Consider the following 13,621-nt stretch of genomic DNA (forward strand, 5'->3'; position numbering starts at 1 on the left):
GAGGGAAAAGGAGAGAAGAGAAAAGGAGAGAACCTCCAGCAGACTCCCTGCAGAGCCTGATGCAGGGTTCCATCTCATGACCCTGAGATCATGACCTGAGCTGAAACCAAGAGTCGGACACTTAACCGACTGAGCCACCCAGGTGCTCCTCAAATTTGTATTTCAAATTCAAATTCATTAAGCAAATTTCTTTTTTTTTTTTTAAAGATTTTATTTATTTATTTGAGAGAGAGAATGAGATAGAGAGAGCATGAGAGGGTCAGAGGGAGAAGCAGACTCCCTACCAAGCAGGGAGCCTGATGTGGGACTCGATCCCGGGACTCCAGGATCATGACCTGAGCCGAAGGCAGTTGCTTAACCAACTGAGCCACCCAGGCGCCCCATTAAGCAAATTTCTTAAAGTAGAATATTACCTAAATGCACCTCTGGTTTCAATGTTTTATTTATTGTGCTTAACATAAATTGAATAACATGGTACTTGCATCATGATTATCATAATTCTAAGGTTGACAAGATTTATTCTTTTTGAGTGGTGCTTGTTGGTCAGGTCTATCTGGTGGACAGATGGAGGACCAAATGTGAGTCAGAGCTTCCACATTCTACTGTAGACAAGTATAGGGATGAATTTATCAAAGACAAGTTCTCTGGTGAACTAAAGGCTCAGAATAGCGTGACATTTTCATGCAAATCACTCTTCTTGCTCTTCAGTCTTGAATATGTTTAGTTTAATTAAATTTGTCAAACTCATAATCACTCATGAATAACTAACATTTCCTATTTCCTGCTAATTCAGAAAAAGACCCACCATCTCATTTTTAGAAATTAAATACTTATAGATATTTCTCATTTTCAGTGGATCAGAGAGACAAGTTATTAAATGTGTACATGCTGAGCAAATTAGTTTTGAATTTATTTCTTTTTAATTTTTTTTCCTCTTAAAAAAAATTCTTCTTAGCTTGCTTATCTCTGTTGACTCAATTCCCATCTTTTGGATATTCTTTATATACCCCATGTGAACCTGTGTTGTAGAATGCAGAATATTGATAGTAGACCCTAGAGATAGTGATATTGAACATTATATCTAATTTTAATTTTTCCCCCTTTAAAACTAACTTCCAAATTCTATATTCTTAACACTTTTGCCGGTGACCCACATGCATCTGCTTTTCACTAGGGTCTACAGCCGTGGAAATATCAGCAGGCGTTGCCTCGGGGGCTTCTTTCGGATGCAGTCTCCTAAGAATCATCACTGAGTAAGTGTGTTAAGTTATCCACATATTAATTAGGTCAATTTGCGACAAAGCCAGTGGGTTCAGCAAAGTAAACATGAATTTTGTGAAGAGGACAGGATAATTCCCCACCAAGCATGTTATTTTTATTATTTTTTAAGGAGTAATTTCCTCTTGAGATTTCTCACACTTCAACGATGTCTGAGGTATAAGATACATGTAGTAGACCCTCACTGACAAACATAAGGAGAGAATAAATGAGTTTGCAGCACTGGTCTCTCAACCTGATTTAAATATATTTTTGGTTATATGAATAAATAAGCCATACAAACAATAGACCAGTGGGCCCTTTTTAGATCATATAAAAGGAGAAAAGTAGAGTTTGGAAGAGGTGAGGCTTGGATCCTGTTGCTGGCTTTGCTGCTGCTTGGCCAGGTGACCTTGCATAATTTCTCTGATCTCCCTGGTTCTTTATCACCATTTCTGTTAAATGAGAAGCTTGGATCAGATGATGTTTAAGCTCCTCTAGCTCTTAAATTTATTGAATGTGTTTCTTTTTGTTCCTTATATTTCAGTAGTCTAGAACTATTACTTAGGCTAAATAAGTAGAACTCATACAGAGAATTTGTCATTTACATATTAGGACGTTAGAGAGCTTTTCTAGGTCTTCTGCAGCTCGTGTGGGAACGATAACGGCTAACCAGAACCTTCTTAGCAAAGCTGGAAGGAAATATCAGCTTTCATTCTCCAGGAAATGTGTTTGCTGATCCTAGGGCTTTAGTAATCAGTTTAGACGTGATTGTACAATATGAATGTATGTTCATTTAAATATTGTTACTAATCATAATAACACCACTTTCTGTTGAGGATGCATATTGACTTTTTAAAAGATTTTATTTATTTATTAGAGAGAGAGAGGGAGTGAGAGAGAGAGAGAGCACAGGCAGGGGGAGCTGCAGAGGGAGAGGAAGAAGCAGACTCCCAGCCGAACAGGGAGCCCGAAGTGGGGCTCGATCCCAGGACCCTGGGATCATGACCTGAGCCGAAGGCAGACGCTTAACGACTGAGCCACCCAGGCACCCCGCATATTGATTTTTGAGACCATGGTTAATCACTGACTGGGTAAAACATTCATGCAAGCTCTCAACCAGGGGCTTTTGGCCTGCCTTTGATTTTAGTTCCAGCTGTAATGAAGAGTTCCAAGTCATCTGTTGCTGCTGCTAATGGAATTGACTCCTAACTGTCTGTGGTATCCTTGATACCATACCCTTAAATAGACTTTACCTCTTCCCTAATTCTGTCTGCTTCTTGGGATCATGCACCACATAAATGATCTGCACTCAAGTTCTTGTCTTGGCTCTGTACTTGGGGTCACCCCAACTAAGACAAGATCATCTGAATAATGGCATATTACTACCTTTCAATATCTGAAATAAATGTAGGACAGGAAGTACAAATTGTGCTGTTCTCTAGAAGCCAGAATAAACACCTTTAAAGATGTTGTAATCTTAACTATAAATAAAAACTTAAATGACCTTTGCTCACTTTCAACAAAAATCTAGCTTTAAATAAAGGAGATCCTTGCTGCACCATGATATCTCAATCTTTCTGAGCTTTTAAATTTTAACCCTTCAAGGAAATTGAACTTGAATAGTGAGAGCACTTGTTCTTTAGGGAACCTGGGGGCTGTTAAAAAGAACAACCTGATATCTTGTACCAGCTAGAAAATGTGCAAAAATGAGGCTGATGGTGAGAAAAATGCAAAAGTAGGAATCATTTGTGTTGATATCTGATGCTTGGTCTCCTATATTAGAAACTCCTTGGATCCATAACAATGTGATTTTTCTTCTAAGATTTCCATATAAAAATTATAGCTGTCATTTATTTGCAATGCATCTGAAGAGTTTAAGAGAATGTGAGAATTGTTCCAAAATATTCTTTGTTCAGGAAGCCATGTCTTGGTTCATCAGACACTTGACTGGACTCCCTAGCATCGAGATAAGCATAGACCCAGAAGAGACATTTTAAAAAGATCACTGACTATAGTCCCTTATTATAGACTTGAAGAAAAAAGGCTTTGACTTGTCCAGGGTCAGATGGTAGTAGCAGACTGGACCTAGGTGTCCTGCCTCAGTCTCTGTGGTAGTGAGGTCACATCAAATCCTGAGGCTCCAGTTGGGTGTGAAAACTTGCCATAATGTGTTGACTCAGGTGGACATACTGTCGTTAAATATCAAAAAGGAAGAAGACTGGGGTGTATATCATTAAGGGAAAATAAGGAAACCATTTTTTTTTTTTTTGCAAACCACCTGCAAAAATAATAAAAATTAACAAAGTTTTGTCGTATTGCATATTTACTGGGGCAAATGTCCATTGAGTATAAAACTTGAGATAAGCCTACTAATATTATTAGTGTTCTCAGTTTAGAATGAAATCTTAAAAATCACAGATGTTTTCTTCAAAATCATCATTATGATTGTGGATTGAAATTTAAGGTTAAATTATAAAGCTTTATATACATTATGAAGTTTCTGAAGGTACTTGTTTTTCTGTGGGTCATTTGAGGGATGCCAGGAGAATATTTCTTGTCCCTAAATTTCTTTCTTACTGGTCTTCCTGGCATTAAAGTTTTTAACTTTTGGATTACGATCATGGTGGACAGCTAAAGGGACCTCAGTGATAGACAGTAGTTTGTCAACTTGAATTATTAGTGCTCTAGCAGAGAGGAGAAACCTGACAGGATAGGTCACAGAATGGGTAAGTTTTGATGTAAGCAGGAAAAAATACCAGTGAAGGGAACTCTGCATCATGGTGTGGACAAAGCTGAAGTAAAATGTCTTTAAAAATGAGAATGTTCACAGAAGGGATAGTAGAAACTGTTGAATAATAATATTGACTGTCCCACAATTTTGTCTGGAATTTGCTCTGATGGCTAATAATATGTATACTGGCTCTGGGTTTTTTCTTTCAATACCAACACAGTTATTACATTTACATAGTGCTTTACAGGTTATCAAGCACGGCCATAGTCATGACCCCATTTTTTTTTCACTTTTTTAAATTAATTTTTTTACTATGTTCAGTTAGCCGCTGTATAGTACATCATTAGGTTTTGATGTGGTGTTCAGTGATTCATTAGTTACGTGTAACACCCAGTGCTCATCACAGCACGTGTCCTCCTAATGCCCATGACCTCATTTAAGTGACGCTGTCAGTTAGCCAGGACAGGTACTAGTGGAACCATTTTTAGAGACAGTGAAATTGAGGCCCAGGGTTATTAAGTGATTTGTTCAAGGTTATATAACCAGGGTGTAGGGAAGCTGAGATGGGAACTTGCATCTTTTGGTTCTGAATTCTGTGTTTTTTTTCCCCATGCCACATTGGACAGGGACAAGAATTTATGCTTCAGAGTCAGATGACTCAGCCTTGAACTTGCCACTTTTTTTTTTTTTTTCCAGCTGTGTGACCTTGGACATATTACTAACTGTTCTGAATCTCAGTTTCTTTATGTATGAAAAATAAGACATAGCAATACCTACCTTATAGGATTGTTGTGAAGATTCCATTAGGTAAAGCAAGCAAAGCAGCCAGCTTAATTCCTGGCACATGGTAGGTACTCAAGACACGGAGCTATAAACACCTGGAAAAGATACCTACTGTCCCTATTTCATAAACTTTTCCTACATTTAGAGGTGAAATGAAGAGCCAGGGCAACTTTCCAGTTTATTCCATGATACCATGTTTTCTGGGTTTACTTCAATTCCTGAAATGATCTCCTGTGAAAATGTGTGTAGCATGTGTGTGAATGCACCTGTGCATGTCTTGGGGGTACACCTGTACACACATACCCATCAGTACCCAGCATGCCCTGGGGCTACAGCAGTGGTTCTCCACGTTTCTAGGCTGTGCCGAACCAGATACAGTGACTGAACGTGGAGCATCTGTCTGCTGCAGATAACTGCAACCTGGATCCCAATCATAAATCTAACTCAACCACGTAGATCCTGGTTCAGTCACTGGACCTCAGAAGCACAGACTTTGTGCTCTCAGAATATCTGGATGATCCATAGAGTTCCTAGTTTGATGACTGAAAGGTTTGGGTAATTCCCTTTAGTAGACAAAACTATGGACTCACAAAATTACATTGATTTTTGAGTATACTTTATTTATAATTATTCATTCTTTCTTGAAATCTTTTAGAATCACCTTGATTAAAATCACTACACAAAATAACCTTCACTGTATTTATTATATATTGCACAGAATAATTTAACACTTTATAAATATGTTTCGTTGATGCACAAATGGGAGAAGCACCCTTTGCCAAAAGCACTACAGTAACTTAGTTCAATTTGGCTACGGTAGCACTTTAAAAAATGACCATGAGATGGCGCTGTGGCCAAGTAGATTAAGTATGTCTAAACTGAGTGTTTCCCCTAACTATATGGCATTTAATTCCTTTCTTTAAATATAGAAGAATCTACTGTTCAACTTAAAATATTGATTAGAAGTGAGTCTTTTAATCACTGATCGATAAATCATTCAAGCACTGTGTCTCACTGGGGTGGGGTGGGGGTGTTTTAAAAGCCTTAGTAGTCAGAAACTCCCCAGACTGAAAAAGGGTCCAAAGGTAGCATTTTATTTAAGATCACTCAGTTATATAAAGGACCATTGTTTTCACCACCCTCGTAGAATTGTGTTAGTCTTCCCACAAAATTAGGCGAACTTCCAGTTTATTTAAAGAGCTGATACTTCTGTTACATTTTAATCTGCTTTGACAGCAATGGAAGGTCTTTAGAAACTTTAGAACATGAATTCACATTTTAATTGACAGGATACAAACATGCAAACATGTGTATATACTGAGTGTTTTCATTAGTGACTCTTGCTTTTTCTCCATATAAATATATAAATATCGAATAAAGTGCATGAGAACATGTCTGTACATATACACAGATACATGTTTGTCTATGTACATTTGAGTAGATACTTACGGAAAGAAAAAACACACATTTGTAATATATATGTAGTCAAAAGACATCTGTCAGGCAGTATTTATGTTCATTCTGATCAGGATTGAGTATATGGGGGTAGAATCTAATCTTTTCTCTAATATTTTATGAGATGTGCAGAGTTATAAGCTATGGCAAAATACATTAGAGCAGAGATTTTTTAACATTTGTGTTTTTATAAGTTAGTATGGTATTATCATTAAAGTGGTTCAGGTCAAACACAGCGTTGATATAAGTGGTTTACTGTAAATTCTAGCTTTGAAAAACATACCTTTCAATGTATCTATAAGGATATAATTGGATAGCCTTAAAGCGTTTCCAAATTCCACAGTGGCATCTCCCACATCCTTTAGTTTTCAAATCTATAATATTTTCTCTAATGGCTTAGAGCAAAAAACTATTTTTCATTTAATGGAAATACTTCAGTATTGTAACCACATATCATCTAACATCTATTTTAGTAAGGATGTATAATTTAATCTAGAGTAATATCAAGGTGAATTAACTGCTGTTAATCTCTTTCTCTCTTTAGCAGACTTTTCTACAAAACACTCTATTACTGCTCTTTTTTATTAGGGAGTCCAGCGTCAGTGAATAACAAATAAATTAGATTTTTAGGGAAGTAAAACAAAATTTTCTTGAAACTTTAGTGATAGATTGTGATATGTTGGGTCCATGTCGAGGTGTGAATTTCTAAACTACTTTCAAATTTTGACCTCCTATAGTATTCCCCCCTCGCTCATTTGGTGGGTATTCATTGGCAACCAATTGGGAAACTTATTGAGAAAACTACCCTCAGAGTCAAAACAAGCCTTTTTCTGACCCAGGTAAGAAGAAAACAGCTTGAACCAATTCTCAAAATGTCTGTTAATTGATATTTTTGACGAGGACCATTCCAATTAGGTCATTTTCTTTAAAGGCAGGGATCTTGTTTTAATTATTTTTATATCTTTAGTACCTAGGACGTTTCTTCACAGATAGTATACACCCAGTAGATGATCATGAGACCAAAGCTGAACAGTTTTAGTAAAGAATATAGACTGATCTGAAAGCATCAGTTTACCTAGTGGGTGCCAATAGGAAAGCCACCTGCATTTTACAGAGACGTCCTAAGCTTCTGCTGTCAGTAGCCACAAACCCGAGTTTATTCCTCAATGTTGACACAGTTACATCAATACTGCTTACTGCTCAAAGGCGTGCATGCACGGTGCAGTCATCAGAGAGCGAGTTACCGAACACTGCTATGGTGCTGTTGAGGAGAAGCAATTTCTAGAAACGTATTTGGTCATGTTAAATTTATCCTTTTGATAGTTTACCTAGTAGAACAAACACTAAACAAGACCACATTGGAGATTCAGAATAAAGCACAGAGAGTAGAAGAGAAAGCAGCAGTAGTTATTAAATAACATTTTAAAACTTTTTCACTTCTGAGAAGAATTAGCTTGAAATGCAGCAAATGCCAGCAACTTTGTGAATATTTCCAAATGACATCTATGAAAAAGCAGGAATGAAAAAGTCATCAAGTATTTCATTTAATTATCTTAGCAATACAGATTTCGTAACACTGTCCTTAGTGTCTTTTTTTGTTGTTCAAAATATGTAGCATAGTAAGTTTTAAAGAAGATCTTTCTTTAGGAGGTCATTATATTATATTCAACCAATTTTCACTATTTAGAGCTATTGTTATTTACAGCAACAGGTAACCAACTCATGCCATCAATTAACAACAGAGTAGCAACGTTTCCACTTGAAATAGAAGGTAATTTAAACTTATTTATGGCCTCATTATAATTATACAATAAAAGCTAATTATTTTAAAGACATATCATTTACAATGTTAAAAATAAGTATCATAAAGCTCACAGCTGAAATGCTGTCAGAACATTTTTGAAGTGCACATTTTGTATCATTTAACCCTGCTTTTTTTTTTTTTTTTCATTGACGGAATAAAATGAGGCATATAAATATTATTGTTGGTTCTACTAGACTGGCCTAATTTTTTTTCCAGTCTCCCTGTTTTCTTTTCTTTCCCCAGAATAGGTGAAAATTTGCCAAGTGTGCCCCCTGTGGTTGCTATGGCAACTAGTCTATCACACACAGCTAACCTTTTCATTCACTGTGTTAATATTGTCTGTGGGAGCATCTTCTGAATGTTGTTTTCCTAGAGCAACCATACTGTAGTCATTATCTGTGCTCTTGGCATCTTTCTTTGAATTCTTTTTTTGTCCCATTTGGAGTTGACTAGATTTGTAGGCCAAGGCCGGTATAGTGTTCACTAAAATTAACTGCAATGGTTTTTTATTTTCCTTGTACTGACACTGAATATACCGGGAAAAGGCTGACCTGTAGGTCTTGTTGAACAGTGTGTATACCAGTGGGTTGACTGCTGAGGAGAGGTAACCGATCCAAACGAACACGTTGAGCAGGGCTCCGATGATATCCTCATTGCAGGACTCTTTGCAGATGACGGCCATTATGTTCGTGATGAAGAATGGGCACCACATCACCACGAACAGAAAGAAGACAATGCCCAGCACCTTGCAAGCTTTTTGCTCGTTGCTGATGGACTGCATAGTCCTCCTGCCATAGGACCCTGGCTCCCTGTGGATCGATCGTTGGAAGAGCTTTTCCGAAGACAGGGAACTCTGAGGGAGGAAGCTGAAAGACGATAGTTTGGCCCGTGTGCCAAGATCACTCACACACAAAGTAGCTTCTTTCTGGAGTGACTTGATAGTTAGAAAGTAGGTGATCACCATGATGGTTAAGGGAATGAAGAATGACACGAAAGAGCCGATCAGGACAAAGTTATCATCCGCAAGTAAGCAACTCCCTTCCTTAAAGACCTTGGAATCATCCTGTAGGCCGAAGACTGGTATTGGCATAGATATACCTGGAGTTGGACAGAAAATGACACATGACTGTTAAGGAATTGTCTACATGAGGAGCATTGCTAAGTAATGGTGGCTGTGCAAAGGGTTCTATATCAACATTGTTTAAAAGCTCAATATATACTCACAGTGAGAATTTAAAATTCTCTTGGACTGACAGATGTTATGTGGTTATTATATAAATTTAATATATAGTTATATAGTTATACATAGTGACATATTAGTTATATATAGTTGTAATAAGCATATGAATATATATATATAATATATATTAGCTATATATAATATATGGTTTCTTATACTTGTATGTTATATTGCCCTATAGAGATAGTCCTTTACTTATAAATTACAGGGGGCACCTGGGTGGCTCAGTTGGTTAAGCGTCCAAATCTTGGTTTCAGCTCAGGTCATGATCTCAGGGTTGTGAGATTAAGCCCCCTGTCCGGCTCCACCCTCAACAGGGAGTCTGCTTCTTTCCCTCTCTCTCTCCCTCTCCCGTTGCCCCTCACCCCTGCTCATGCACCCTGTCTCTCTCTAAAGTAAATAAATAAATCTTTAAAAAAAAAAAGTATAATAAATCTAGTTTTAATTTTTCATGCTGTATTTTTTAAAGATTTTATTTATTTATTTGAAAGAGAGAGACAGATAGTGATAGAGATAGTGAGAGAGAGCACAAGCTTGGGGAGAGGCAGAGGGAGAGGGACCCGATGTAGGGCTCGATCCCAGGACCTTGAGATCATGACCTGAGCCAAAGGCAGACACTTAACGGACTGAGCCACCCAGATGCCCCTTCATGCTGTATTTTTTTCTGATTACAACATTACACTTATTAATTGAAGAAAATACAGAGTCACACAAAAATAGAAATGACCAATGATGCTACCATCCAGAGATAATCACCATTAACAATGTGATGCTATTTATTTTAGATAAACACACATACACAGCATTCATATACATTTTATAATTGAATTTCGTATACAGTTTATAACTATTTGTCTCCTAACATTTTATCATGAGTATAGTTTATAAAAATACCTTCATAAAATTGTAAACATATTTTCTTTTCAGAAAATTTGAAAAATAGAAAAAAGTAACAATGAATAAAGAATACTAATATATATTCTTGCCAGCCAGGGGAAATTCTAATTTACATTTTATGTAGTTTCTTCTTCCATTTACATGCATATGTAAATATATATGTATATGCAGTATTCTTTGTGCAGATTTAGATCTTCCTGTTCCATTTAACATTCAATCATGAAAGTTGCATAGATTTAATTTAATTTTGTTTTAAATTGTAATTTAAATTCTAGTTAGCTAACATACAGTGTAATATTGGTTTCAGGAGTAGAATTCAGTGATTCATCACTTACATACAACACCCAGTGCTCATCATAACAAGTGCCCTCCTTAATGGCCATTACCTATCTAGTCCATCCACCTCCTTCCATCAACCCTCTATAGTTAAGAGAAAATTGCACATATTTTAAGGTATTTTTAGAAAATATGATTTTCTAGTGTGAATTTAAAGTAACTCACCAATTATATATTTTTTATTTTTTAACTTTAATTTTGATTCTTTTTTATATATTTATTTTTTAAAGATTTTATTTATTTATTTGACACGGGTGGGAGAGCAAGCACAAGCAGGGGAAGCAGCAGGCAGAGGGAGAAGCAGGCTCCCCGCTGAGCAGGGAACCCGATGACAGAGGATGCTGGATCCCAGGACCCTGGGATCATGATCTGAGCCGAAGGCAGCCGCTTAATCGACTGAGCCACCCAGGTGCCCTTTGATTCTTTTTTAAAAGAAGCTTTTTGGTATCAAAAAGTTCTAACATATGCAGAAAAAAACCACTGAAAAACCAAAACAAACCTAGCACAATGAACCCATCACCCAGCTTCAACAATAATGAACTCAAGGACAATCTTGTTTCACCCATATCCCCACCTGCTACAATCTCTCCCATGTTATTTTGAAACAAATCCCAGACATCATATTATCCAATCTGTACATATTTTCTTATGTAGATATAAAAGCTACACATTCTTTAAAAACCTAATATTAAGTATCACAATATCATTCCTACTCCTAAATAGAAATTTAATATTTCTTTAATATTATATAGAATCAGTGTTCCAATTTCCAGTTGTTCCATAAAAATCATTATATATTTTTAGTAGTAGGATAGTCATAAGGGTGGAATACAAATAATAAGCAGATACAAACTTTTATTTTAGTGACAAATACAAGAGTTAGGTACAAGAGGAGAGAAGACATGAAAACGTGAGCCCATGGTTGTTCCATCACTGAAATTTGGACACCCATACAGCTTCCGTAGGGACAGGGGTTAGGCGGAGGAGGGAACAAAGTGAGTAAAAGGAACATTTGGCCTCTAATCATGCTAACTTATACCCCCGATGTAGGTAGGACCTTATTTAAGGGAGATGAAACTGGCCACTTGCTACCATGGTGCAGTTTTGGGGGGAGTGGGAGTGTCTTCCTCTCCTGGCAATCATGTGATGCCCTAAAGGAAAAATCAGGGAGATGAGGAAGGAGAGGAAACAGGAATCAAATAACTACTTTGTATAACTTAGTTTAAGATTGCTTGTTTTGTGAAAGGGTAGATACCACAGGGGCACCCTGGGAGAAAGGCAGAGTGAAGTTTCTTTCTAATCCCTCCCTCAGAACTATGTAACACGGAGTGTCCTGCACACTGCTTCTGACCACCCTTCAGAGGTCAAGCTAGCCAAGAACACAGGTTCAGTCCAGAGTTGGGAGCTACTGCTTGCTTGAGTCTTGTTAAACATCTGGAAGAACTTCCTTTGAGGCTCTGTAATCTAATTTGTGCAATACTGAGGACAGAGTTCAGCTCCATCCAACCATGGACCTGACTGTCCTACACTCATATCACCTCACACTGACCATCCTTGCAAGGAGGGGAACATGAGCTTGAGTTAATGTAATGTTTAACTCAAATCTTTCTCAGTGACATTTGCCATTATCCTCACAGACTTAATTGACAGTATTTGTCACTTGTCCATGCTAGGCCTTCCCAATATTCTTGGAAGGTGGAGATAAATGACACCAGAGCCTGTCTTAAGGACACTTAGTGTGGTTAATGACTCTTCATTTCCTTTATTCCTCTCTGCCTCTGGCCTGTTGCTGGTAACATTCTGTGGGCCAGGAACGGATGGGAGAACTATGGCTCCGGAAGGAACATCCTCTGAGACTCTGGATACACACCAGTTTTGTTTCGCCTTCAGAAAAGTCTTGATCATAAAAGTTAAGAAATGGTTTCTAAGATGAATGTTTTGTTCTCCAAGTGTTTGAACATGTATCTGTGAGAGGTGTTTCCCGTACTCATCTAGAAGGTCTTTGTTTGACAGTGTAGTTGCTCACTGATTAGAATGGAAGCTTTGGAGTGAGACAGACCTGGATTTGAGTCTTGGTCCTGGCTCTGTGCTCCTGGGATGGTTACTTCATCCCCACAGTTTCCCATCTTTCCTATGATGTGGGCACCAGCATGCCTCCATGGATGTGGGGAGGATAAAATTAATCAAATATGCAAAGCACTTTAGTCCAGAGGGGCTGTTCTGCCAATGGTAGATAAACATGGGAGTAGCCTTCTCCACAGAATTATTCAAATTGAGTACATTAACTTGATTTCATTCTATTTTGTCTTAAACCAAAGAAGTTAAAAAGTTTTGGCTATTGGCTACATTTTAATAATGATGTAATTATTAGCTTCTGCCGGGGTGACAAAGGGCCTCAATCAATTTTAATTCTGTACAGCTAGAACTGTTGATCACTTTTCTACTGTGATGAATTACAGCCATTACTATTAGTCATGATAACACATAAACAAAATAACTGTGTGAAAAAAGGTGTATTATTTTGTTATTAAACTCTTGGGGGTGCATTTTCTTAATGCGAAAGAAGTCGCTACCTTGAGAGTCTTTTGCCCTATTTGTTTGCAACTCAGTGATTTATGTAAGTGGCAATTCTCAACCAGAATAAGGTATTATTTAAAACACCAAATTCTTCAATCATTTGGAAATCAGAGGAGTGTCCTTGTTTGGGAGAACACACATGCACACACACACACACCTGTCCAGAATGGCTCAACTCCTGCGGCCAGGGATAGAAAGCGATGATGGGGCCATCTTACTGAAGTAGAGATTCCCTCTTTTAGCTGCCAGGGATAAAGAGCCACTTTATTTATTTATTTATTTTTAAGATTTTATTTATTTATTTGTCAGAGAGAGAGAGAGCGAGAGCACAAGCAGGGGGAGCGGCAGGCAGAGGGAGAAGCAGGCTCCCCACTGAGCAAGGAGCCCGATGCAGGACTCGATCCCAGGACCCCGGGATCATGACCTGAGCTGAAGGCAGACGCTTAACTGACTGAACCACCCGGGCGCCCCTAAAGAGCCACTTTAAAATGGATATGGCAAGAAGGCACAGGCAGGCTGTCTGGAAGCGGGTCCTTGA

At 37.8% G+C, this 13,621-nt stretch overlaps 1 protein-coding gene across 1 annotated transcript in view; it reads right to left on the reverse strand.

Moving 5' to 3' along the window:
- Positions 1–5,847: 5,847 nt before the first annotated feature.
- Positions 5,848–13,621, reverse strand: part of HTR2A (5-hydroxytryptamine receptor 2A) — a 58,354-nt gene continuing 50,580 nt past the window's right edge. Inside the window, exon 4 of the mRNA XM_078070370.1 lies at positions 5,848–9,131. Within this exon, the coding sequence (XP_077926496.1) occupies positions 8,332–9,131 (800 nt within the window). The 3' untranslated portion in view covers positions 5,848–8,331. The remainder of the gene's footprint in view (positions 9,132–13,621) is intronic.

The sequence above is a fragment of the Halichoerus grypus genome, chromosome 4, assembly GCF_964656455.1.
Source record: "Halichoerus grypus chromosome 4, mHalGry1.hap1.1, whole genome shotgun sequence".
NCBI lineage: Eukaryota > Metazoa > Chordata > Mammalia > Carnivora > Phocidae > Halichoerus > Halichoerus grypus.